The sequence below is a fragment of the Staurois parvus genome, unplaced genomic scaffold (genome assembly GCF_062004578.1).
Source record: "Staurois parvus isolate SC_StPar_1 unplaced genomic scaffold, SC_StPar_1.0 ptg000958l, whole genome shotgun sequence".
Taxonomy (NCBI): domain Eukaryota; kingdom Metazoa; phylum Chordata; class Amphibia; order Anura; family Ranidae; genus Staurois; species Staurois parvus.
In genome coordinates this window covers 1198562-1224768 of record NW_028318754.1, presented here as the reverse complement: position 1 = coordinate 1224768, position 26207 = coordinate 1198562, and the positions used below count along the sequence as shown (strand labels likewise).

Genomic DNA, 26207 nt, shown 5'->3' with positions numbered 1-26207 from the left:
TACCTTTCTAAAAATACCAACTCCAGACACAAATAATTCATATCTGTCATTACTTGGCTCAAAACCTTACCATTCACATCCAATTAGAGGGTATATATTCTGTCCAGGCATATATCATAACTTACTAGAGACCAAATTAAAATTTAGATATTAAAAATTACAGCGGTGTACTGAGCTGTTTGTGTTCTGCACTGTATTTTCTGATATGTAAACAAATGCATTTTGTATGCAGGCCAACTAATTGGCCGACCAACTAATCAATTATGAAAATAGTTGACACCTATTTTTCTTAATTGTCAATTAGTTGTTTCAGCCATAGTCATACGTATATATACGTATTGAGGTGGTTATACTAGGATCATGGCTTGCAGCTGCAACCATGGTACTTTTTATTTCTCAGGCAATTCTTCTTGTAAAGGTGATCTGAGCAGCTATACTCTGAATGGTCTGTTATTGGTGGTGTGCCCCAAGCTTTAGTGTAATGACCCCTACTTTTTAACCTATTTATAAATCATAGAAGTTTGGGATTAAAAGTACCATTTCAGGGTTTGCAGATGACCCCAAGCTATGCAGTGGAATTACGTCCTTACGGGTTGACTCCAACTTACAAGCTGACCTCCATGTGCTGTTTAATTGGGCAGCTTTGAGTTGTAATGTTCATTAATGTAAGGCTATGCACTTGGGTCTAAAAACATGCAAGCATTAAAAATTCTAGAACAGCTGGGGTAGTAAATGGTTGAGAATGAACTGGGTGTTTTACTTAATGATAAATCATTAAGTCTATGATTTATCATAGACTTAATGCAATGCCAAGCTGCAGTTTCTCGAGAAGTGGAGATTAAGGGGGGATATGATCAACATGTATAAATACATCAGTGGTTCATATAGTGAACTCGGTGTAGAGTTATTCACCTTGAGGTCATCCGAGGACAAGGGGCCACTCTTTAAGTCTGGAGGAAAAGGAATGTAATCTCCAAATACGGTAAGGTTTCTTCAGTGAGAGCTGTGAAAATGTGGAATAGACTCCCTCAAGAGTTGTTTCTGGCCAGGTCAGTGGATTACTTTAAAAAAGGCCTGGATTCTTTCTTGGATACACAGAATATAACTGGAAACTAACATTTATAGGTAAAGTTGATCCAGATAATATCTGATTGCCTCTCGGGGGATCAGAAAGGATTTTTTTTCCCCTGCAGGAGCAAATTGGATCATGCTTTGCTGGGTTTTTTGCCTTCCTCTGGATCAACCGTGGGTATAGGATTAAAACTTTTTATGGTTGAACTGGATGGACTTTTGTCTTTTTTCAGTCAGACTAAGTGTGCAACTATGGAGGAACACAGCTATGAGGAAAGATTAGCTGAACTGAATTTAGTTATTCTTGAGAACAGGTGATTACGGGGGATGATGATCAACATGTATAAATATATGTGGTCCATATATGGTGTTATTCATTTTAAGGTCACTACAAAGGACAAGGGGGCACTCTTTATGTCTGCTGGAAAAATCTTCCACCTCCACGTATGGAAAGGCTTCCTATAGTAAGAGCAATGTAAAATTATTTCAGGTACTTATATAGTGCCATCAATTTACGCAGCGCTTTACATACATATATTGTACATTCACATCAGTCCCTAACCCTCGAGCATACAATCTAAAGTCCCTAACTCACATTCATACATATACATACTAGGGCCAATTTAGACAGGAGCCAATTAACCTACCAGCGTGTCTTTGGAGTGTAGGAGGAAACCGGAGTACCCGGAGGAAACTCATGCAGTCACAGGGAGAACATGCAAACGCCAGGCAGGTGGAGCCGGGGTTGGGAAAATGTAGACATTTGGGAAAATAGACAGTATAAAGGTGAATAAGGCACCTGGACGAAATAGCATACATCCATAAGTCCTAAAAGAATTGAGCTCTGCCATTAAAAAGTCATCATTTCTAATTTTTAGGGACTCTTTAATGACTGGCATAGTATTACTGGGTTGCATAACCCCAAAGTGGTGCCTATATTTATAAAGAGCTCAAAGTCTTTACCAAGTAACTATAGACCTGTTCGTTTATTTGCTATAGTTAGGAAGATACTGGAGAGTTTATTAAAAGATCACCGATGAGTTTTTGCTAGAAAAAACATTTTAAGAAATAGCCAGCATGGATTCATGAAAGACAGAAGTTGTCAAACAAATTTGATATCTTTTTTTTTAATAAGTGTTTTGACAGACACACGTGTGTTCCCCACATACGGTAAAGTCTACAGGCTTGGAAAAATCCGTTTGTAAATAGAAAACTGGCTAAAAGAACGTATTCAGAGAATAGTGGTTAATGATTTATACTTTGAATGGTCTAAGGTTATTAGTGGTGTACCTCAAGGTTCAATGTTGGCACCCTTACTTTTTAATATATTTATAAATGATACAGGGTCTGGGATTAAAAGTACCATGTCTATAACTTACAAGCTGAGCTCACCGCACTGTTTATTTGGGCAACTGTGGCATATGAGGTTTAATGTTGATAAATGTAAAGTTATGCACTTGGAGGCTAAAAATATTCATGCATCATACATACTAGGGGGAGTACAACTGGGGGAATCAATGGTGGAGAAAAACTGACATGACTACAAAGGGAAGAGGGAAGAAAAAAAAAGGTGGGGGGGGGGGGGGAAGAGTGACAAAAGCAAAGAACAAATTCAAGTACAAGGTCTAACGACCAACTAAATATGGGGCCTCAACCGGGCCTACTTCCTCCGAGACCCTTACCAAAAGGGGGAGCACCGGAGGAAGCAATTCCTATTGTGAGGGGAAAGTACGCCCCAACAGAAATGGAGACACACCATCCAGAACGATAAAAAAAGAAAGAAATCATTTGAAACACATACAGCTCCCACCCCAAACCAAGGAACATGGCAATCTAGTAATACGCCCAAAGGGGAAAACCCAAGATTCCGACAACCGGAAGTCAGCCCTGACCGGCCAGCCATTAAAGCCTCGGCAGGCCAGGCCCCCTGATTGAGAGAAAAACTTGATACGGAAAACTGTTTACTAACATTTTGATATAAGAATATCAAGCCCCACACAGCACCTGGAGACAAATATAGACAAATCAACATTTTTAAGAAACATGGTGTAAGAAAGAGGCCAAAAGGTCATAAGTGCATCACGAAAAAAAAAAAAGGAAGTCTCCGAGAGAGTCACCAGCTGGTAGTTTTACACTTCTCTCCCTTGTGGATCTAACCATTCAGGTATGGGTCTGTTCCTTCTGATATAGGAAGCTTGAGGCCGCTGTGGCGTTGGGGTAGGCTGCACAAGCAGATCCAAGGCTGTCCAATCCGGAACCTAGATAGGCGAGACCCCCCAGAAGAGCAAAAAGATCCGGCAACTGAGCAGTAGTATGAACCATCATAGAACATTCACATTTCCGCACAGAGAGATAGGTAGCTTCAGCTTCACGAATCTTATCCAACAGAGGCTTTAGAATACGTCTCACCTGTAGAGTGCGACGAGAATGGGCAGAATTTGAATAGATGCCCCATCAAAGTCCACTGGACCCCTGCGCCAGGCTCTTCTCAGGATCTCCTCTTATGTTGTAAAAATGCACCCTTCACAAAGTATCACAGGGGCTCCCAGCATCCAAGGGAGCAGGACCCTGTATGTGATGGACCCTATCAAGCTGCAGGGCCTCAGTAGGTGCTCTATCTAAAAGTGTGTTCAAGCTTGGCTGTAACCGTGATTCTGAGAGCAATAGGGGGTGTAGCCTCTGGAATACCCCCCCCCCCCCCTACAGCTTAAGGTTATTCCTCCTACTCCTATTCTCAAGATCATCCTGATGTTGGCTCAGGGAATACAAATGGTCCCAATACTGTGACATGGTGGTCTCCAGGGCCGAGATCCTCATCTCCACCACTGTTTGATTAGTAGCAAGCCCATCTACAGTGAGAGAGTTCAGAGTATCTTTAACCTCCCAAAATTCCTCCTTACAGCCTGCCGCAGCGTTGAGGCAAGCATCTGAATGTCGTCTTTAGTAGTCAGGGTAGCCAGAAAAGACTGTGCCTCCGGATCCGTTAGGCCGAACGGGAGGCCCAAGGCATTCGGCCAGGGGGACAACCTGTCCTCCGGTCAGGAGGCTAGGTCATCCCGGAGGAGGTCCACGGATGGCGGGGGCATCAGCCACTCATCCGAAAGTAAGGGTAGGGACCCATCCAGGAGCTCCCCCCGCGCGCGCTGCCTCTGCAGACCCATGTAGTCTGGGGAGAGAAAAAGCCCAGGACTGGGGAGCTTCGGGTTACCGGTCCTGTACCCTGAGGCTTCCTGGCCCCCTTGGACATGATAGGGGGGATGGGGAGTCAGTGACAACCAGACTGCAATCGGGAGGGTGTGGAGCTCCGGAGACGCACATCCTCACACCACCATTGCGTGGCCACGCTCCCCTATTTTAGTTTTTATGTTTACTCCCCCCCACCAAAAAAAAGAGATTTCAGTTTGCTTGTTTGCTTTTCAATTAAATTGTACAGTTTATAGGTCACATTAAAGATGGAAAAAGGTCTGAAAATATTTAACTTTGTCTAATTTTTTTACATCACAGAAACCTGACATTTTAACAGGGGTGTGTAGACTTTTTGTATCAACTGTACATGTATATTGGCTATGCTGGTGTTTTCATGTATTGTAACTGCTAATCGGGTTTATTCATTCATTCATAATTTTTTAAGTAATGTGGTTTGATATATGCACAACTGACCTTGCCCACTGTGGGAGGGTGGAGCTACGAGTCGGCAGCACATGACTCTAGGGTATTTAGTGTGAGATGGGGCTCTGGTTCCCTTGGCTCTGAGGAAGAGAGTTTCCCTCGAAACGCATGAGGCTTTCCTTGGATGGCACTTCTTGTTTGTGAGTATATTTTAATTATATTTCAATAAACTTATCTTGGATAATATGCTAGGCCAGTGCACTCTTGTTTCCATTTTTCCCCTCCAAAAGCCCCTGTCCTGGTTGGGTCTGTCACAGGGGCCATCCCCAAACTGTGACAGACCCAACCAGGGTCTTTTTTTTCTTCCAAAAATTTCAGTGGTTTTTGTAAGAAAAAATAAAAAACCCAGAGGTGATTAAATACCACCAAAATAAAGCTCTATTTGTCACAAAAAAATGATAAAAATTTCATATGGATACAGTGTTGCATGACCGCGCAATTGTCACTTACAGTGCGACAGCGCTGAAAGCTGGAAATTGGCCTGGGCAGGAAGGGGGTATAAGTGCCCTGTAGGCTTGTGGTTTAAAAAAAAAAAAAAAAAAAAAAAGAGTAGAATGCAGACTCGCTAGCAATAACAAAGTAGTTACATTTTTTTACCCATCCTGTTGTTATTTTTCAACTTCCTTTAACAGATTAAGTTGTGCACCAAAGTGCAAGTTAAGAGGGTTGAGACAAACCATTTATTACTGACAGGAGTTCTTCTAATCATCTTTTTATCAATTGATGTAAAACCTTTTCCTAAAGGAAAAATGTTTCCATAGCTGATTAAAAAGTTTTAACTGATGCTGGACTTTAATTTGCTAGTCACTCATATAACGTCTATGCTAGTCACTTATATGACGTCTATCCAAATCTACTAGTTCATATGACCTTATCCTCTTCAGATGATGCTGCTGTCCATAGGTAGAGGAGCCTTCCTAAGACAGCAAATGTGTTTTTAAGCAGATCACCAGGTGAAAATAGGGAGAAAAGGAATGCAGCCACCACATTTTAAAGTAATTCTAAAGGTTGTCATTTTTTTTTCGTAGCCTCCCTAGCGGTCTGATTATGTCAGTATTTCTGTGCTCAAAGCGGTACATTTCTTTGCATGGAAATATGTTTTTTTTTATTGTAGTCCTGTAATTTTTAGGAATAACTTACTGAAATCTGTCCGAACAAGAGTCTAGTTAAAATTTGAAACACGAAATCATAAATTATAATTTAATAAATAATCATAAAAAATAATATAATTTTAATTCAATAATATAATCAAACCAAAAACACTGACATTGAAATATAGCGCCAATTTCGCACATCACTGAGCAAAGTCGCAAAATCGTTTTCAGTGTCTGAGGAATTTCCCCAGGAATCATCACTCAATTCTGCAAGTAGTTCTAATTTACTATCGCTGTCTAAAGCCGCTTTTGACCTAAAGGGATGCTTTTTGGACGCCATGGACATTTCTCAGTTTTCAGGCAGAAAGAACAGTAAAAATGCAGGCAGGGCACAGGACAAAGCACTAGGGACAAAATGTATGTGAAATGCTTTGATACACTAAAATCACATAGTAAAACATTACTGTATTTAGTGAATGTCACATTTTTAAATTTCCCGCCGTTCTGTCCCCGTACATCCTGACATCGCAGGGAACAGAACCCGGAAGACAGATGCTGGCTTACCTGGTACTTCGCTTCCGCGATGTCCCTCCTGCAGTGTCCCACTGCAGGAGGGACATCGCGGGAGCGAAGAACAAGGTAAGTGAAGAAGAGATCCCGGAGCAGCGCTGCAAGGTATTCCCCAGTGTAGCCCAGGGTACCGCTTGTGGTGCTGAAACTTTACCCCGAGCTACACTCGGGAATACCTCCAGGGAGGTTAACAAATATGTTATACTTACCTGCTCTGTGCAGTGATTTTGCACAGAGCATCCCCGATCATAGAATGCATTATGGTAAAAAAAAACCTTCTGCCTTTAGAAGCACTTTAAGGAATGGTAAACTACAGTTATTATTCTGCAGGATTTATATATAGCGCCAATAGTTTGTGCAGCGCTTTACAATATAAAGGGAGACATTACAATACAATACATTACAATCTAAAGGAAGGGGGAAGGTGGTACAATAAGTGATCGCTCCAGGGGATGATCTGATGGAGGTGGGGTAGGCTTCCACGAATAAGTGCGTTTTCAAAGATTGTCTAAAGGCAAACAGGGTGGGGGCTGACTGTACATACAGGGGTAGGGAGTTCCAGAGGATGAGAGAGGCTCTGGAGAAGTCTTGGAGGCGAGCGTGGGAGGAGATGACGAGGGAGCTTGAGCGCAAGATGTCTTGGGAGGAGCGGAGCGGGCGATTTGGACTAAATCTGCGGATGAGGTTGGTGATGTAGCTAGGGGCAGTGTTATGCATGGCTTTGTATGTTGTGGTTAGTATTTTGAATTTTTATAAGTTGGGTTAGTGGAAACCAGTGAAGGGACTAGCAGAGAGGGCAGCAGTCACTGATCGGTTGGTAAGGTGCATGAATCTAGCAGCAGCAGCAGCATTCATAATAGACTGAAGGGATAACCTGTGTAACAGTAGACCAGTGAGGAGGGAGTTGCAGTAATCCAAGGTGGGATTTAACCAAGGCGTGGATTAGTTGGTTTGTGGTGTCATTGGTCAGAAAGGGACTGATTTTGGAAATATTGCGGAGGTTGAGGTGGCAAGATTTAGCCAGTTATTGGATGTGGGGCCCGAAAGGGAGGTCAGAGTCTAGGATTACACTTAGCACCCTGGCATGAGGGGAAGGACCAATGGTTGTATTGTTGATTTTAATGGTAAAGTTATGAGTGGGGGATCATCGGGAGATTGAAATATTACAAGCTTGGTTTTGGAAAGATTGTGTTTAAGGGAGTGGTGACATCCATACTGATATGTCGTTCAGTAGATTTGTTATACGTGGAGATTGAGGGGGTGAGCCGGGGAGTGTAGTGATAGATCTGGGTGTCATCCGCATAAAACTCGTATTGGAAGCCATAGGAGGTTATCAATTGGCCCAGGGAGGAGGTGTAGAAAGAGGGAAAAGGATCGGCCCAAGTACAAGAGGGTACCCCAATAGACAAAAACTCATCTTCTGCTCCTCTTCCTCTTTCTGTGATGCTGAAAGTACACTGAGAAAGGTAAGTGGAGAACCAGGAGAGAGCAGAATCACGCAGCCATGGTTACACCTTGCCTCAGCAGACCTGGCATATAATACCAGAAAGTTACACGTTGCCTCAGCAGACCTGGCATATAATACCAGAAAGATCTTTTCCCTATGGGATTAGGATTCAAAGTCATCATCCATTTACTCCAAGCACTCCTTGCCACTTTTGCACCCTCATATCATCTGTAATAATATTCGTGACCAGACAACTTTTTTTGTTCGCCACTTGGTGGCTATGGCGGGGCACCTCCAGGGTACGACGGAGCGGCGGTTGTTTCTCCTTGTTTCTCTCTCTTTTTCCACTTCTGTCCTGAGTGGATTATGGAATCACTGGCTGCATTCACTTAATGGTTTTAACCCATTGGCGTTTTTTTTCTATACTCTTCTCTCCTGCATGTGTCATTTTTTTTTTTAGCACTTCTGAAGAAGAGATTGGACTCGAAACGCATCAAGTGTAAATACATGCATGGCTCATTTTTGCATATTCATTGTAAAATCACGTCTGGTGATGCCGCCATACTTTGTAATTGTCTTTTTTTTTTTTTCTTTTTTTTTCTCCAAATAAAATACGGCTCTCCTTTTAAATGATTTGTTAGAACACTTTTTGGTCTGTGTGCCTTAAAAATCCCACCAACAAGAGGGCTTCTCCAATCTTCTAGGGATGATGGCACTTCTTGTATCACACCCATTCCTTTCTTCAGAGTTTGCTAAATACATGCCAAACCATACCGTAGGACTGGTAAAATGAAAGTTTTTTTTTTTTGTTTTTTTTTTGTCCCGCAATTGTGTGCTGTACAAGTGTTTATTAAAATATTTCCACTAAATATACACTGAAACCATTATTAGCGGACACAAACACAACATAACGTGCAAAAATATTGAGGAGTTCTGTGTGTGAATGAGGTCTTTGCGCTCATTCACATGGGTAGTGTGGCTGGAGCTGTATGCAGACAGCCTATGTTACTGACAGACAGCCTATGTTATGAGGAACCAGCAGCTGTATGAACTGTAGAATTTCAAGAGTTGTGAAAAAACTTAGTATTTCTAGGTTCTTGTAGATGGTTGTGGGAAGAAATCCTTATGGAAGCCAGTTAAGAATAAGCAGTGTGACTTTATTTGATCACACACCAAAAAAATACAAAGTCAATATAAAACAGTAAATTCAGATACAAAAAGATATGTAGCTTAAAATGAAATAAAAATAAATAAAATAAATAAAATATAAGTTGCTTGTTCCTTGACTATGAGAAGATAATGTAGTTCCTTTGTGTAGCTTATATAGAAGTTTTGGCCTAGCTTAAGAGTTGTCCATGTGCTGTTCTTTGTCCTTTGTTCAAGCATGCTATGTGCTCCTTTGTGTAAGTGTCTGAAGTGTAGGTATGTCTGAATGAAGTGAAGTATAGAGTAGATAGGAGCAACTGAGCTTAGTTCCTTGAATGGCATGCATACTTAAAATGCACAAAAAAAACAAAGTCCTCCCATTATCCTGTGTTTCAAATTCGCGGGCTCCTTAAACACTCCCCTAGTCAACTCCCAGTATACATGTGTTACTATTCAAACAACCAAGTCATTATCATGATTGACATGAATACTATGAAAGAGATCTCTGAAGTTCTTATGTTACATACAGCTGTCTGAATACATGATTTATGAATACAATTTAAACTCTGACTCATTATAAGAATTCAAAATAAGGTATAATTACATAGACTAGGCTTAAAGAAAACATGAATTTAAACCTATACTAATTACCTAGCCCAGACACAAATAATTCACATCTGTTGCTACTCAATTTCAAAACCTCGCATTCACATCCAATTAAGAGGGTATATTCTCTGCCAGGCATATATTTCAGAACTTACTAAAGACCGAATTAAAATTTAGATAATAAAAATTAATATTACATGAACACAGCCACAGGTCCTAATGTGACAGGCATGTGGGTGCATGTGTACCGCAGCAAACACTGACCGTGCACATTCAGGGCTGCTCACTTGAACCTGTACAACTGTCAGATTAGGACCTTTTGTGTTTGTACAGCTACTGCGTCCCTATAGACTAAACCCCTGTGCCCTCCTGTACAAATCATTAGAAAGACCTTACCTAGAAAATGCAGTTTAGTTTTGGACTCCAGTTCACAAAACTATTGGGGAACTAGAAAAATTGCTGAGAAGGGCAACCAAACTGATGAGAGACATGGAGGAGCTGAGGAAAGATTAATGTATTCTTTTCATGAGAAGAGAAGATTTAGGGGGGATATGATCAACATACTCTTTTACATCTGAAGGAAAAAAGATTTAACCTCCAAATACAGTACTCATTCTCCATCCTTGAACCAATCCCCTTGTGTGTCCACAGCCACTGACAGCTGTCGGGAGAGGAGAAGCCAGTCAGCAGCGCTGCAGGAAAGGTGGTGCCAGGGGACTGATTCTGCAGAAAGCTAGGGCCAGGAGAATCCGAGTGCTTTGGGGGGGGATGGTGAGAATCCGATCCTGCTCTGTGCCCGCAGGAGGAGGAGAAGGCCATGAGCACTGCCGGGGACACACAGAGTGATCAGTGGCACGTAGGAGGGTGTTAGCTGCCTTGGCCCCCCTGTTGAATTGATGGGGCACTGGCCCCATAGGAAAGGGCAGGTTTTACCCCTATTTCAGTGGTGCTGGATGTAGCCAGATAGTGTTTAGCAACCAAACCTCCTGAAGGTAGTAGAAGAATATGAAGAATAAAAAAAAGTGTCCTCCAATACACTGTTTATTATTATAGTAAGGTAAAAACATCCTGTTGTTTTTGAAAAATACTTTGCAACACAAAACAGAATTTACTGATTAATTTGGCAGTGTTTGTACATAATACTGCTTTTTTTTTTTTTTCCTTTTAGTGTCCCGATTCTGCCTGCAAACAAGATCTTTTGGCATATCTCCAGCGCATTGCTCTTTACTGCCACCAGCTTAATATTTGTAGCAAAGTCAAGGCTGAAGTTCAGAATCTTGGAGGAGAGTTGGTGGTCTCAGGAGTAAGTATCAGTTTTTTATTTGTTACAGCTTCTACTGTATCAATGGCAGGTGCATAGTAATTTAAGTTGTAATTCCTTCTAACACCTGATCTATTCAAACCAACAAATCCTTATTTATCATTTAAAGATCTATTTAAGTATTTAATGTCTTTTTCTGTCCTTGTATCTATTTCTGACAAATGAAGATGCAGTGGTACGGGCTAAGATGGGGCAGAACTTGCAGATAAAATGTAAAGAACTTTCTGCATTGCAATGTAGACCTCTTTTTCCTGGAACTACTAGAGGTAGTGTGTTTGGGCTCCAAACTGTAGTTTCCTTCCCTTTCACCGCTCACTTCCTAGGTTACTAACATACATGCTGTGGACCCTTCCAGAATGTCTGTATCTGCTTTCTTGGGGACCAGTCTGCCACCCTACATCGCAACTGCTGCTTTAAAGAGAATGGCTTCTGAGAGAACAGAATCGTGGAATCTGTCATTTGTCACTACTTGCCACAAGGTGTACCATCACACTGAAGAGGCTACTTTAATGGGGTTAGTCCAAGTGCTTTCATCCAGAGATTTTTCTTGGGACAAATTCACTTTTCTCTAGCTGACTGGGGACTGATCTTTGACTCTCATTACTATAAAGGGCTAGGTCTCCACCTTTTGTTCTATTCCAGAGACTTCTGACATCCCAATCTCTCATAAAAACCTTAATTCTGGGGTTTCCCATGTAGCTTCTTTTGTCAAATCTCTTCCTTTTAGGGATTTGAATTGGGCTGAAAGGGTGGCCTTTGAAGCACTGATAAGCACGTATCAGATATTCCTCTCAGCTTTAACTTACACAGTGGCTTTCTTTGTGGCTTTTACTTTCGCCAGATGTGTTTCTCTACTAATAGCCCTGTGTTATCAAGAACCCTTCATGATTCTGCTCAGGGGTAAGGTTGTTTCGAGGCCAGATCTTCCTTCCAGCATCAGCCTTTCACCTCAACCAGGACGTTGTCCTGGTTGTCAGCACCATTTCACCAGAAGGACGTTTCGCTTGAATATCTGGAATTGGTTCAGTTTATTTTTTCCGGAAGAAGGCCATGCCTGAAAAGTAGATTCTCAGTTCATGACCTCAAGTGTCACAATTTCAATGTGTATTCTTCACCTTATATTTCAAGCCTGGATCTTAAGGATAGGGTTCCTGCATTCTTCTCAAATATAGTCCACCAGGACTGGGAGCAATTGATAAGTCAATTGATAATTCTGTACTAATTGTACAGGACAGACCGTGAAGGAAATAAGTATTTGATCCCCTGCTGATTTTTAATGTTTGCCCACTCACAAAGAAATGATCAGTCTAAAAATTGAATGGTAGGTGTATTGTAACACTGAGACAGAATAGCAACAAAAAGTTCAAAAGAAATGCATGTCTAACAACTTATGCACGGAGTTGCATGTTCATGAGGGAAATAAGTATTTGATCCCCTATCATTCAGCAGGATTCCTGGCTACCAGGTTTCTTTCATACAGCTAACAAGCTGAGATTAGAAGCAGTCTCTTAAAGGGAGTGCTGCTAATCATTTTGTTACCTGTATAATAGACACCCGTTCACAGGAGCAATAAAACAATCAGATTCCAAACTCTCCACCATGGCAAAGACCAAAGCGCTATCCAAGGATGTCAGGGACAAGATTGTAGACCTACACAAGGCTGGGCTGGGCTACCAAACTATCGCCAAGCAGCTTGGTGAGAAGGTGACAACAGTTGGTGCAATCATTCGCAAATGGAAGAAACACAAACCAACTGTCAGTCTCCTTAGGTCTGGTGCACCATGCAAGATCTCACCTCGTGGAGTGGCAATGATCATGAGAACAGTGAGGAATTATCCCAGAACTACACGTGAGGATCTTGTCAATGATCTCCAGGCAGCTGGGACCACAGTCACCAAGAAAACAATTGGTAACACACTACGCCGACAAGGATTAAAATCCCGCAGTGTCCAGGCCCATCTGAAGTATACCATTGAACATCTTTATGATGCAGAGGAGGACTGGTTGAAAGTGTTGTGGTCAGATGAGACCAAAATCGAGCTCTTTGGCCTCAACTCGCCGTGTTTGGAGGAGGAGGAATGCTGCTTATGACCCCGAGAACACCATCCCAACTGCTAAACATGGTGGAAACATTCTGCTTTGGGGGTATTTTTCTGCTAAGGGGACAGGACAACTGCACTGCATCAAATGGACAATGGACGGGGCAATATACCATCAAATCTTGGGTGAGAACTTTCTTCCCTCAGCCAGGACATTGAAAATGGGTCGTGGTTGGGTGTTCCAGCATGACAATGACCCAAATAACACGGCCAAGGCAACAAAGGAGTGGCTGAAGAAGAAGCACATTTTAGGTCCTGGAGTGGCCTAGCCAATCTCCAGACCTTAATCCAAATGAAAATCTGTGGAGGGAGCTGAAAGTTCGAGTTGCCAAATGTCAGCCACCAAACCTTAATGACTTGGAGAGGATCTGCCAAGAGGAGTGGGCCAAAATCCCTCCTGAGATGTGTGCGAACCTGGTGGCCAACTACAGGAAAACTACTACTAAAGTACTAAGCTTGTTTCCAGCTTCAAGAACTGGTTGGAGGATTACCTTTGTTGTCAGACGCTGAATCTGGGGGACTGCCCCTTGTACCCAGACAGGTTTTCATCACCTCTACCTGTGTTGGGGAATTCCAGACGTGGATCTTCTTGCTGCCTACCTCAATGGGGAGGTGCCACGGGTTCATGGTGGGAGTACTGACCCCATGATGGATTCAGCGGCTGTGCTGTTGGCTTTGTGGGACTAGTATCATCCACACCTGTCGTCCTCTCAGGCTAATCCCTCATCTGCTACACGGGATCACAGGATAAGAGACTGCAGGAAATCCAGTCTTTCTGGGTGCTGCAGACTAGTCTGTTTCGTCGACATGTTGAAACTGGTCAGAAACGTTCTTTGCCGGTTGTCTCTTCCAGAGGACCACCTGTCCCTTCCAGAGGACCACCTGTCCAGGAGTTTGATCTATCACCATGTGTTGCTGTTTCAGGCTTGTGTGCATAGCTATTGAAAGCCAGCCTTTGTAGGAGAAGACTTGTCAGTTTTGGGGCTCTTATAAATGAATAAAGGCTTGCAAACCTGCTTCTGGGAGAATTTAATTACACCTGGCAGGCTTTTGTATTCCCGCTGCAGGGCTCTGGGTGTCAATCTACTTCTTTTTGTTGATCTGGGTGTTTACCTTGCTTCTACGGAACATGGGACAAGATCTTGCACTCTGGTTTTGCATTTTTTCATCCAGGGATTCGTCTTCTGGTGCCCCCTGTGCTCTCCCCGTTACTTCTGGGGGACTTGTGTTTTTGGTCCTTTAGTTATTTGGGAATCTCCCTTTTGGAGAGTATTCTGGATATTCCTCTGCTTACTCTTTTTTAAAGGTTGCCTTCATGGTTGTCATTGCTTCGGTGCACCGGATACCTGCACTGGCAGCTTTCTCTTGTAATTCTTCATGTTGGTTCTACACAAGGATAGGTGGGGTTTTTTTCCCTCTTTGCCACCTTTCTACCGAAGGATCCGTCTGAGGATGTTGTCCTGCTCTCGTCTTCACAGCCATAGTGTCCTGAGGAAGTTGCATGCACTCCTTGCATTTGGTCTGGATGTTGTGTATACCTATCAACTGCGGCCCCCTGACGGAGGTCAGTTTCTGTTTTTATGCTCATGAATGGACCTAGAGCAGGCCTGCCAACCTCCACTGCCACAATATTTCATTGGATCTGACAGACACTTTTTTAGGTGTACACAATTGAGGGACTCCCTGTTACGTCACGTAGGATGAATAGTTATTCCTGTGCTTTCTGGCATCAATGGCTCAGGTTTGCAAGGAGGCTACCTGGTAATCGGTGTACACCCTTTCAACATTTTTCAAAGTTGATGTGTTGCATCTTCAGATGCTCATTTTGGACTGCAGGGTTTTTGCAGACTGTTTATGGTTCCTGCTTGTCCCTTTAGGGGTTGCTTGGGTGGTTGGCTGGTTATTCCACTTGATTTTTTTGTTTGCCCACCTCTCATTGAGGCACTGATTTGGGACATCCCCATGGTCAAGGTTCAGCTGTCCACCAATGAACGTAAGAGAAAATAGGATTTTTTTTGTTACCGTAAAATCTCTGAGTTCATTGACACACAGCACCCACCCCTCTATTGGAGTTATACTTCTGACATAACTGACTAACTGGAGTGCCTATAGCAGAGAGGGGGTTTTATCCCAGCTAGGAATTTGCATAGGCGGTGCTGTTTTGTTTTTTGTTTTTTTTTTGCCTAGTGTCCTCCTGCACGTGACCCTATGGTCAAGATTCAGAAGAGTATGGTGAGTAACAAAAAAAAAACCTGCCTTTTAAGGCAGTCATCACTGTTTAGAGTTTCAAAATGTGGGATCCTTCTCCACTTCCATAGTCTATCTGAATGGGATCCCAATATCCCCACCCTACAAGAGGCCGGCATAGAAGAAAATTAGGAGGACGGCTGCGGAAGATTCCCACTACCAGACTTCTATGCACCAGTAGCTTCATGCAATTTGTTTGCAAATTTTGATTATGCTCATTTCTGCTGTGCACAAAATTGGGTGTCCCAATTCTCTGAGGTGGAGGCAACATTCGGTCTCAAGGCAAGCAAGAAGTGACTCGCGAAATCACCTGCATCTTAAGACATTTCTAAGCCATAGTCGGGCTCCGCTACTGCGGGCTATGCATATTCTGCAGGCCCTGTGAATGTCTCTACTGATTCCTTGGACAACAAGGTTTAGTCCTCTGCCTCTAGAATTGCACAGGAGAAAGCGATGAGGACCGCACTGATTACTTCCGTGCAAGAAATGCTTAAAATTGAGGACTGTGCAGGGTCAGCTGTCGGCGTGCTTGGTGCACACAATCCAGCTAGGTCCATTTAAGGTTTTTCCCTGCTCCCCATGCTTAAGTTTATTTACAAAGATTGGGAATGTCTGAAGCATTCTTTTGCGGTTCTGTAAGTATTTTACAATATGTCATCCCTTTGAGGAGGCCCTCTGAAGAAGTGGACCTCGCCTCCTGTGGTGGATCTCTCTATTTTGAGGTGAATAAAGCAGCCCTGATAGCAGTGCAGGAGGATTTCTCCTTTACAGATTCTGCAGACTGCTGGGCAGAATCAGTTGCCTGACCTTGTTAACCTATGTAGACTCGTCATTATGTCCTGGGTTGGCCATGGCCCTGGTGTCGCAGGCGCTTACTGAATGGGCCAAGGTTCTGTGATAGTTTGTCCACCAGACAAGTGGATCAGGTATACATGGATCTGATTGACTTGTTTGTCCAAGGCCTGAAGTACATTTGTAATGCATCTGTGGATGCTGCTCCTCTTTTAGGCTTTCTGTCTCGGTGTTTCGGTGGATGCTTTGGCTCAAATGCTGGTCTACTGACCAGACTTCTAAAAAGGCCTTGGCAGGATCTGTTCTTCCAGGGAGAACATCTCTTAGGTGCTACATTGGACATCAGGAGCCTCTTCGGGGCAAAAGTACAGTGAAGGAAATAAGTATTTGATCCCATGCTGATTTCGAATGTTTGCCCACTCACAAAGAAATGATCAGTCTAAAAATCGAATGGTAGGTGTATTGTAACACTGAAAGAATGGCAACAACAAAATTCAAAAGAAATGCATGGCTAACAAATTATGCACTGATTTGCATGTTCATGAGGGAAACAAGTATTTGATCCCCTATTATTCAGCAGGATTTCTGGTTACCAGGTGTCTTTCATACAGGTAACAAGCTGAGATTAGAAGCAGTCTTTTAGAGGGAGTGCTGCTAATCTCATTTAGTTACCTGTATAAAAGACACCTAGCCACAGGAGCAATCAAACAATCAGATTCCAAACTCTTCATCATGGCAAAGACCAAAGAGCTGTCCAAGGGTGTCAGGGACAAGATTGTAGACCTACACAAGGCTGGGCTACCAAACTGTCGCCAAGCAGCTTGGTGAGAAGATAACAGTTGGTGCAATCGTTCGCAAATGGAAGAAACACAAACCAACTGTCAGTCTCCCTAGGTCTGGTGCACCATGCAAGATCTCACCTCGTGGAGTGTCGATGATCATGAGAACAGTGAGGAATCATCCCAGAACTACACGTGGGGATCTTTTCAATGCTCTCCAGGCAGCTGGGACCACAGTCTCCAAACAATTGGTAACACACTACGCTGACAAGGACTGAAATCCTACAGTGCTCGTATGGTCCCTCTGCTCACGAAAGCACATGTCCAGGCCCATCTGAAGTATGCCACTGAACATCTGAATGATGCTTAGGAGGACTGGTTGAAAGTGTTGTGGTCATATGAGACCAAAATGAAGCTCTTTGGCATCAGCTCAACTCGCCGTGTTTGGAGGAGGAGGAATGCTGCCTATGACCCCACGAACACCATCTCAACTGTCAAACATGGTGGTGGAAACATTCTGCTTTGGGGGTATTTTTCTGCTAAGGGGACAATACAACTGCACCACATCAAAGGGACAATGGACGGGGCAATGTGCTGTCAAATCTTGGGTGAGAACCTTTTTCCCTCAGCCAGGACATTGAAAAGGGGTCGTGGATGGGTGTTCCAGCATAACAATGACCCAAAACACATGGCCAAGGCAACAAAGGAGTGGCTCAAGAAGAAGCACATTTTAGGTCCTGGAGTGGCCTAGCCAGTCTCCGGACCTTAATCTGATTGAAAATCTGTGGAGGGAGCTGAAAGTTCGAGTTCTCCACCAAAAGTTCTCCACCAAACCTTAATGACTTGGAGAGGATCTGCCAAGAGGAATGTGCTAAAATCCCTCCTGAGATGTGTGCAAAGCTGGTGGCCAACTACAGGAAACGTTTGACCTCTGTGATTGCCAACAAGGGATTTGCCACCAAGTACTAAGCCATGTTTTGTGAAGGGGATCAAATACATCAAATGCAAATCTGTGCATTTCTTTTGAAATTTTTGTTGCTATTCTGTCTGTTACAATATGCCTACTATTCGATTTTTAGACTGGTCATTTCTTTGTGAGTGGGCAAACATTCAAAATCAGCAGGGGATCAAATACTTACAGTAATACCTCTGTTTAAGAGTTTAATTCGTTCTGCAGGACTTTTCTTATAGCGAAAAATTCTTAAACCAAAACGCCATTTCCCATAGGAATGCATTGAAAACCAATTAATCTGTTCCAGAGATCAGAAAAAAGTAAACACTAATAAATACCGCATGAGTTATTTTATCAAGTCATGCGGCATTTTAGTAGTGACAACCATGTGTTCATATTTCAGCTGTCAGCAGGGTTCCCTACTGACAGCTGAATGTAAAAGAATTGCAGGCAATTAAAAAAATAATTTAAAAAACTGCGTGCGGTCCCTCTTCCCATCCATACCAAGCCCTTTGTGTCTGGTATGGATTTTGAGGGGAACTCCCACGCCAAAATTTAAAACAAAATGGCTTGGGGGTCCTCCCCAAAATCCATACTAGACCCTTTTCAGAGCATGCAGCCTGGCAGGTCAGGAAAGGGGGGGGCAAACAATGTTTCTTTTTAGTTTTTTAAAAGAAACAACATTTCTGTTAACTTTGGGGAAAGTGACCGCTAATTCTGTGAGCTATAGTGAAGAAAAAAAAGCTAGCAATTGCATTTAAAAATCAGCACTGACATACAATTCGTATTGCGAAAAAAAATTCATCCAAAATTTGTACACCGAGGCATTATTTTCAGTGGATTTTCATTTGTAAACCGAAAATTACTTTAACCGAGGTATTACTGTATTTCCTTCACTGCACCTTTCTCCCACAGGCCAAAAAGGGGATTGAACCGCATCGGAAATCCGGGCCTTCTGTTTGCTGCCCACAAGAGGCATTTTTGTACCCCTGGCCCCTCTGACAAGGGCTCCAAGCCCTTCACAGTCTCTGTGGGTGGTGCCAAATGCCCCTGGTCACACAAGTCCATTAAGACTGAGTGCAAGTCCTCTTCAGTCTGAAGGTTTTCCCCCTCCTGCTTCCAGGATAAGGGGTGATCTTCGATGCTTCTCAGGCCTATGAGCCTCATTTATTCCAGTCAAGTGGGTCTGCAAATTGGTTCTGTCTGGCTACTGGATAGAATTTTTCTCATCCACAAGATGACTTCTATCCCTTCAATCTTTGTCTTCCACCCATGCTTTGTGTTTTTTGGGCCCTGTGCAGGATTTGCAGCACCAGGGAGTGATGATCCCTGTTCCCTAAAACTCACCCGGTTTCCGGGTGAGTTTTACCCAGGCCTTTTTACAGTTCCAAAAAAGGATGGGTTTTGCCCAATTTTGGACCTCCATGGTCTTGAGATGCTTTATGCAAGTAGAGAAGTTCAAGATGGAATCCATCCATTTGGTGGTGGCTTCTTTTCATCAGGGGTTTTTTCTGGTGTCCATAGACATCGTGGGGTTTATTTACTAAAGCTGGAGAGTCCAAAATCGGACTCCCTTCTGCCTAGAAACCAATCAGCTTCTAACCTCAGCTTGTTCAGTGAAGCTTTGGCAATGAAACCTGGAAGCTGATTGGTTTCTATGCAGAAGTGAGTCTGATTTTGGACTCTCCAGCTTTAGTAAATAAACCCCCATGTGTTTGCATCTTGGCTGCAAGGATATGCAGGCCACTATTTAGGATTCCTTATTTTTGGTTTACCCACCCCTTCTTGAGACATTGCTTTGGGATGTTCCTATGGTCAAGAATCAGAAGAGCTCTGTCCATCAATAAATGTAACAGAAAAAAAACAAATCCAATTTTCTGAGTTTGATAGACACAGCACCTACCCCTAATTTTTTTCTGGAGTTTATACTTCTGACACTGCTTTTTGACTAACTGGCTTGCATTTAGCTGGCTTGCCTATAGCAGAGAGTGGGTTTATACCAGCAGGACTGCTTTTTTTTTTTTTTTTTTTTCTTTCTAGTGTTCTATTCCTGTAGGGTGTGCAAGAATCAGAAGAACTGTGTTTGTCAATGAACTCAGAGAAGGAGATTTTACAACCTTTATTTTAGTGCAAGGTTGTTAGGTCAGTTACCACAGTAAAGCTGTCCATTTGATCAGCTTTGCAATTAAGTTAGCAATGTTCATCTTCACATTTTGCGCAGAAGGGATTTTTTTTGGCTCTATATGACTTTGATTCTGATCAGATCACAATTTTAGGAGTCAATTTTACAAAAATTCATAAGGGTGCCACTTTACACCACACACTGTCTAAAATGCAGCTTACAGCAAAAATTGAACATTTAAAGGATAAGTTCATCTTTTGGATAAAAATAAATGCACTTTTTTTTGCAGGTAGAAAAAATTTGCATTTATTATTTTAGTCCAAAGGAGCCTGGAAAGCATTGCACCAGTGATCAGTAGATCACTGATGTTATGCAGGTCTCCTGAAGACCTGTCAGAATATCTGCTTGCCGCATGGGATGTACTGTGGTAGTAAGTTGAAAACTACAAGCCGACAGCTGCTAAGGCTGCTGGGACTTGCAGTTCATTAATTTACGTAAGTTTGTGAGTGAATGATGCAGCCATGTGGGCGGAGCTGAACTTATCCTTTGTGATGGGTGTTCAGTTCAATTTCCTGTGTTCTTGTAGACATTCTATAAATACAGTCTTATCAGAATATGCTGTTGTTTTATTCTCCCTGAAATGTTTTAGGTTGACAGTGCCATGTCTCTGATTCAAGCTGCTAAGAATTTGATGAATGCTGTGGTTCAAACGGTTAAGGCATCTTACGTGGCCTCTACAAAGTACCAAAAATCACAGGGAATGGCATCTTTGAACCTCCCAGCCGTGTCATGGAAGATGAAAGCCCCAGAAAAGAAGCCCCTTGTAAAGAGAGAAAAACAGGATGAGACACAGACCAAAATAAAGCGTGCATCTCAGAAGAAACATGTTAACCCTGTACAAGCACTTAGTGAATTTAAAGTTATGGAGAGCATATAAACAGATATACTTTATTTGAGCGTTTTACATTCTTGTAATATTTTGCATTGTTCAGCTTTGTACTAAAATCTGATGAGCACATTAGTCACAGTAAAGGTGTAATAGTCAACAATAGACAATAAAGTTCAATTTAAAGTGGTATACAGGGCCTGGAAACGCTATTTCCTTATTGCCTAGTGTCCTTTAGCTTTCACTTGCTCTATATAAGACTTTTAAAAGATTTTTAAACATGCTTGCAAATGATCCTGGATTTCCCTGGGAATAAATGTAAGGGGACTTCAATAGAGAGTGGGACCGATTTATGTAATTGGTGGGGCAGAAGAGGAAACACAAATGTCAGGGACAAAGCCAAAAGAATAAACCCCGAGATTCTGGATTTTTAAATTTTGTGCTTTTGTTTTTTTTGTATACTTTACTTACATATACCTTGTTGTGATTATTTAAACATATACTACCTTAAGTGATTTTGATTTCCAGATTTGTTTAGAGAATGGTTGGCCTTTTTTTTGTTTTTTACTGCCATGTCTTTAATATTGTGTGCTTCATTAGTGTATATGATTGACAGAAATTTTAGAATAAATATGTGCGCTCTAAAAAAAGACATTCAGCACAAACACAAAAACACACTTTATAGTTTGATGTCTGACAGAGGTACTACATGTGTGGAGATTTTTTTATTGGTTGTATTTTAAAAGTACAGTTTGGTATTGCCATTGAAAATGGATGCTAATTTTGTAGCTTGTTCTGATACCAAATATAAAGTGCTAACAGCTGGACCCCGACAAATCAACTTAAAGTATGTGGTACTTGGTTTTAAATGTTTAGCTGATAGCTATACCATAAATGGCATTGGGGTATTATTTTTCTACTGGTGATACAGGTGATCAGGTGCTCAGAATAGAACATAAAGACACTTACTGTGACTCATTTTTAAGTTACAAACATGAGTTTTGACATACCACACACACATAAATGTAGCATATGTACACAGGCTTATGTTATTACTTTGTATCTTTATACAAGAGTTAAAATCTCATATTTTCTTGGTAAGTTTATCCATGGTATGTTGTAGATAGACTGTTAAATAATCATGCTTTTATTTTTGGTTTGCAAGTTTGTTTATATTTTTAGAAGCTTTTTGTTAAAATTTTCTCCAAAAAGTATATTTCCCAATCATGTCCTTTTTTATGATTTTTTTTTTGTATTGGCATTTTAACTATGATTCTAATATATACTTGTGTTAACTGGTTTCTTTTTGGGTTGTTAAAAAAAAAAAAAAGTGAAGCGAATTGCATTTTGTGTTTTCCATTAAGCCCTTCTATGTAACTACATTTTTTTATTACGCAACATACATTTCATAATGCTTTTTAAAATCTTTTCAGAAGTGCATACCATTTAATAATGTTGCATAGCAAAATCTAAATTTTTGGCTTACAATAAATCTTTTTCATTAATATAGTTTGCGATAGTAGTAAGTTTTTCTATACACATGGGGGGAAGACAGATATCCAGTAGGGGAAAATTGATTATATCAAGTGGTATTGTGTCACCATTTTTCTTCAATGGAATTGCTAGTAACAGCCTCAGACTTTTGAGACCGTTTTTATCAAACCCAGAGAAAAAAAAAGGAACAAGTGGTGGTAGTGTTTGTATTGAGCAATCCACTATCCATTCAAATGTTTCCATAAAATGCTGATTTTAAATGTTTATTGGTATTGACTGTTACAAACAACCCTGTAAGCTTCTGAAAATGCTAGTTGCTTATCTGTCATTCTGATTCTTTGGCTTACTTGGTGTCAGTGATACAAAAGCTCTGACTTGCTGCATGCCTATTCCAGGATAGCAACGCGAAAGTACTTTGAGTAGTGGCAAAAATAGCAGTTGATATTTTGAGGAAGTCAATAGTTGTGTTGCTCATGTTTCAGCATTTGTTTCCTTTCCTTTGCATGTTTAGGGGGTGCAAGTCTGACAAGCCGACAGTCAGATGGAAGCAATCTGGCTGCTTTATGGCCACCCGATTGCATCCAAGCTCCCCTGTACATTACAATTTGTGCTTTATTAGCTTAGTTGGAGGACAGGTAATACATCAGGGGCTAATAGACTCTAAATGTTTCATTAAATGTTTCCCAAAGGGGACTTTGGCACAAAAAGTTTAAAGTAAAGTTTCAACCAGTTTACCCCCCCCCCCCCCCCCCCCCCGAAAAAAAAAAATTTGAGCAAATGCCACTTTAAGGCTTGACATGTTGGGTATCCATTTAATTGGCACAACCTAATCTGTTATAATTTACCAAAAAATTGGGTAATATAATGCTTTTATGTGCTCTAAAATTAACTGTAGTGTACTTTTTACTGAAATTTTGCATTTGATAAAGCGTTAATATTGTGTGACCTAAAAACTTTGCACTAATAGTTTTATTCTCAAGCTGTCTGCTTTCAGAAAATATATTTTGATTGTGATTGCAAATGTGTTTTTGTTTTTTTGGTTTTTTTTTTAATAACAAACATGTCCTACTTGCATGCTATGTGCAATGGTTTTGCACAGAGCAGCCCCGATCCTCCTTTTTCTGGAGTCCCCTGCCAACACTCCAAACCCCCCCGCCAAGTGCCCCGATAGCCTCTTGATTGACCATAGCAGGAAACCAAGGCTCCCACTGCTGCCTTCATGTCCAGTAAGGGGAAAGAGGAGAGAGGCTCTGCTTTTGGACACCTGCATTAAAGCGGCGTTCCACCCAAAAGGGGAAGCTCAGTTTTAAAGATTAGTCCCCCACTCCCCATTAAGGATTGGCACCTTTGGGGAGCGGGGAGGAACAGGTACCCGAATTTGACAGGTACTTGCTCTCCCTTCCGCTGCAATTGCCTAGGCGATCGGGAACAGAAGTTGTCGTCCTACCCTCCCTCCCCAAAGTCTTGTGGGACACATGACCTGTCCCAGAAGACGGGCCATTCAGGAAGCGCAGCGCTACTCGCGCATGCGCAGTGGGCACCCGGCTGTGAAGCCGCAAGCTGTCACAGCCGGGTGCCCACACTGAAGATGTCAACGCTTGGAATACAGGACGGTCGGTGAAACTGGTTGTGGCGGGGGGCAACGCAGGATCATGAGACAGGTGCGTGGTTGTTTTTTTAAAAGTCAGCAGATACAGTTTTTGTAGCTGCTGACTTATTTTTTTACAGAGTGAGTGAAACTCCGCTTTTAAGGTTAAAAAAAAAAAACAAAAAAAAACAAAAAAAAAACTTTCTATCCTTAGAAGCACTTTAAGCAATACTCAGACCTAAATTGATGGCCTTAATCATACAGTACGGGACCCAGGTAACGTATTCCTACACCATGGGTTATAGGCTTGTACCTTCAAGTAATTGAACACTGGCAAAACTTTTGATGACGCCCCTCCTGGGTGCCTTCCCATATAACCCTACCTTGCTCTGTGAGTCCATAATTTTTTCTATTGACTGAAGGTGATGGACTCTTGTGCCCAGAGAACAGGTTCACTAGTTTTATTTTTTCTCTTCCAACTTTTCAATCATCCCTCATGCTGTTCTACTGTTTACAAAGAAGCAGTGTATCTGGATTGGTGCAACCTCAGTAAAATCTTGGGAGCAGTAACCAGACTCCACCACTGTGGGGATGGCCTGTAATGTTGCATCGGGGACTGGATTCTGTGTGAGGCACTCAGCTTGGTACTCAATACATTGCGTTAGCAGCAGGGTACTATACAGGTCCAGGGCTGTGGAACATGGGTTTTCACGTTCTAATGTAGGCAGTTTTGGCTTTGGACACAAGTCAACATGGGCACCCTTGCCAGTCTGTGACTATTTTACCTGGCAGTGGTCATACATTAATGGCTGATAGGCATACACCTGAAGGGGTCTTCAGGGGATGGCCCCTCGGATCCCCAAAGGTGCCAATCCTTAAAGAGGAGTGGGGGACTGGCCCTTAAAGCGTAACTTCCCCCTTTTTGGTGGAGTTCCATGTTGAAGGTATCTGGCACCAAACCATCAGTAGCAGATCCTTTAGATGTCTAGTGGTTTCCATGCCTCAATAGGTCCGGACTGTTTTGGACGCAAAAGGGGATTCAATATTAGGTGGGTGGTCATAAAGTTATGGCCAGTGTGGTGGACAGGCAAGACAGTGTCAGCCTGTATTTTTGACTGTTACTGTGTAAAACAGGGCTATGTTAGGAAATTAATTTTAGTTACAAATTTGATTAGTTTAAACCATGAAATAAATGCAACTACTCAAGCACCTGAGACTGAGCTCTAACTAGGTGTCAAATCACACCACTAATTGCACACTTTAACCACCTGACAATTGAGAGGTTTTATCTCCTTCATGACCAGAGCATTTTTGCTATTCAGCCCTGTGCTACTTTGGCAATTGCATGGTCATGTAACACTGTTCCCAAATGACATTTATGTAATGTATTTCACACAAATAGACCTTTCTTTTGGTGGTATTTGATCACTAATTTTTTTATTATATAAACACAAGCACAAATTTTGGGAAAATAATGTTCTACTTTTCTCTTTTAAAACCTATCCATAAAAAAAATAAATTTTGGTCTAAATTCATGAAGAAATTTATTCTGCTACATCTGTCTTTGGTAAAGAAAAAAAAAAAAATATCCCAATAAGTGTATATTGGTTTGTGCAAAAAGTTATAATATCTACAACCTATGGTATATGCTGGACACAGCTATAATGCTATACTGGTAATGGTGCTGATCAGTGACTGGGACTGATAGTGTGGTGGGCAATCTGGTGCTAGCTGGGATGCACACTGACCTCAATAGTGACACTAATACAGTGAACAGTGCCAATACTGTACTAATGATACTGGCTGTGAAGCATTTAAAATCTAGAGGTAATCTAGGGGTTAATTGTGTGCCTAGCTGTGTAATATGTGCTGCTTTTACTTTCCTGAAAAACAGCTAGATTGCTGTTCACTCTACGTGGAGTTCTGTGTTTTTGTGAAACCAGCTACCAAACTTGTGCTGTGTCCAGTCACAACATGGGTCGGCAGGGATGCGCATGTGTACCAAACCAGAAGAAGGTGATCACATACATCAGGGGTGTCAAACTGGCGGCCCTCCAGCTGTTGCAAAACTACAAGTCCCATCATGTCTGTGACTTTTGGAGTCATGCTTGTAGATGTCAGTCTTGCAATGTCTCATGGGGCTTGTAGTTTGGCAACGGGTGGAGGGCCGCCAGTTTGACACCTGTGACATACATGTACGTGATTGTGCCTGCATCTGCCACCCGCTTTCAGTATATTTACTGTAAGCGGTTGGCAGATGGTTAACGCAACTTCTACCTAGAGCCCTTATAACTATTCAGCTTCCTCCCAACCTTTCCCTGAGA

The 26207-nt window shown here is 42.0% G+C and overlaps 1 protein-coding gene across 1 annotated transcript in view; it reads left to right on the top strand.

Annotated features, from left to right (window-relative positions):
* Window positions 1-22306, top strand: part of CTNNA1 (catenin alpha 1) — a 274271-nt gene extending 251965 nt beyond the window's left edge. The window contains exons 17-18 of the mRNA XM_089657034.1: window positions 10772-10906; window positions 20565-22306. Coding sequence (XP_089513160.1) covers window positions 10772-10906; window positions 20565-20852 — 423 coding nt within the window. The 3' untranslated portion in view covers window positions 20853-22306. The remainder of the gene's footprint in view (window positions 1-10771; window positions 10907-20564) is intronic.
* The last annotated feature ends 3901 nt before the right edge of the window (window positions 22307-26207 follow it).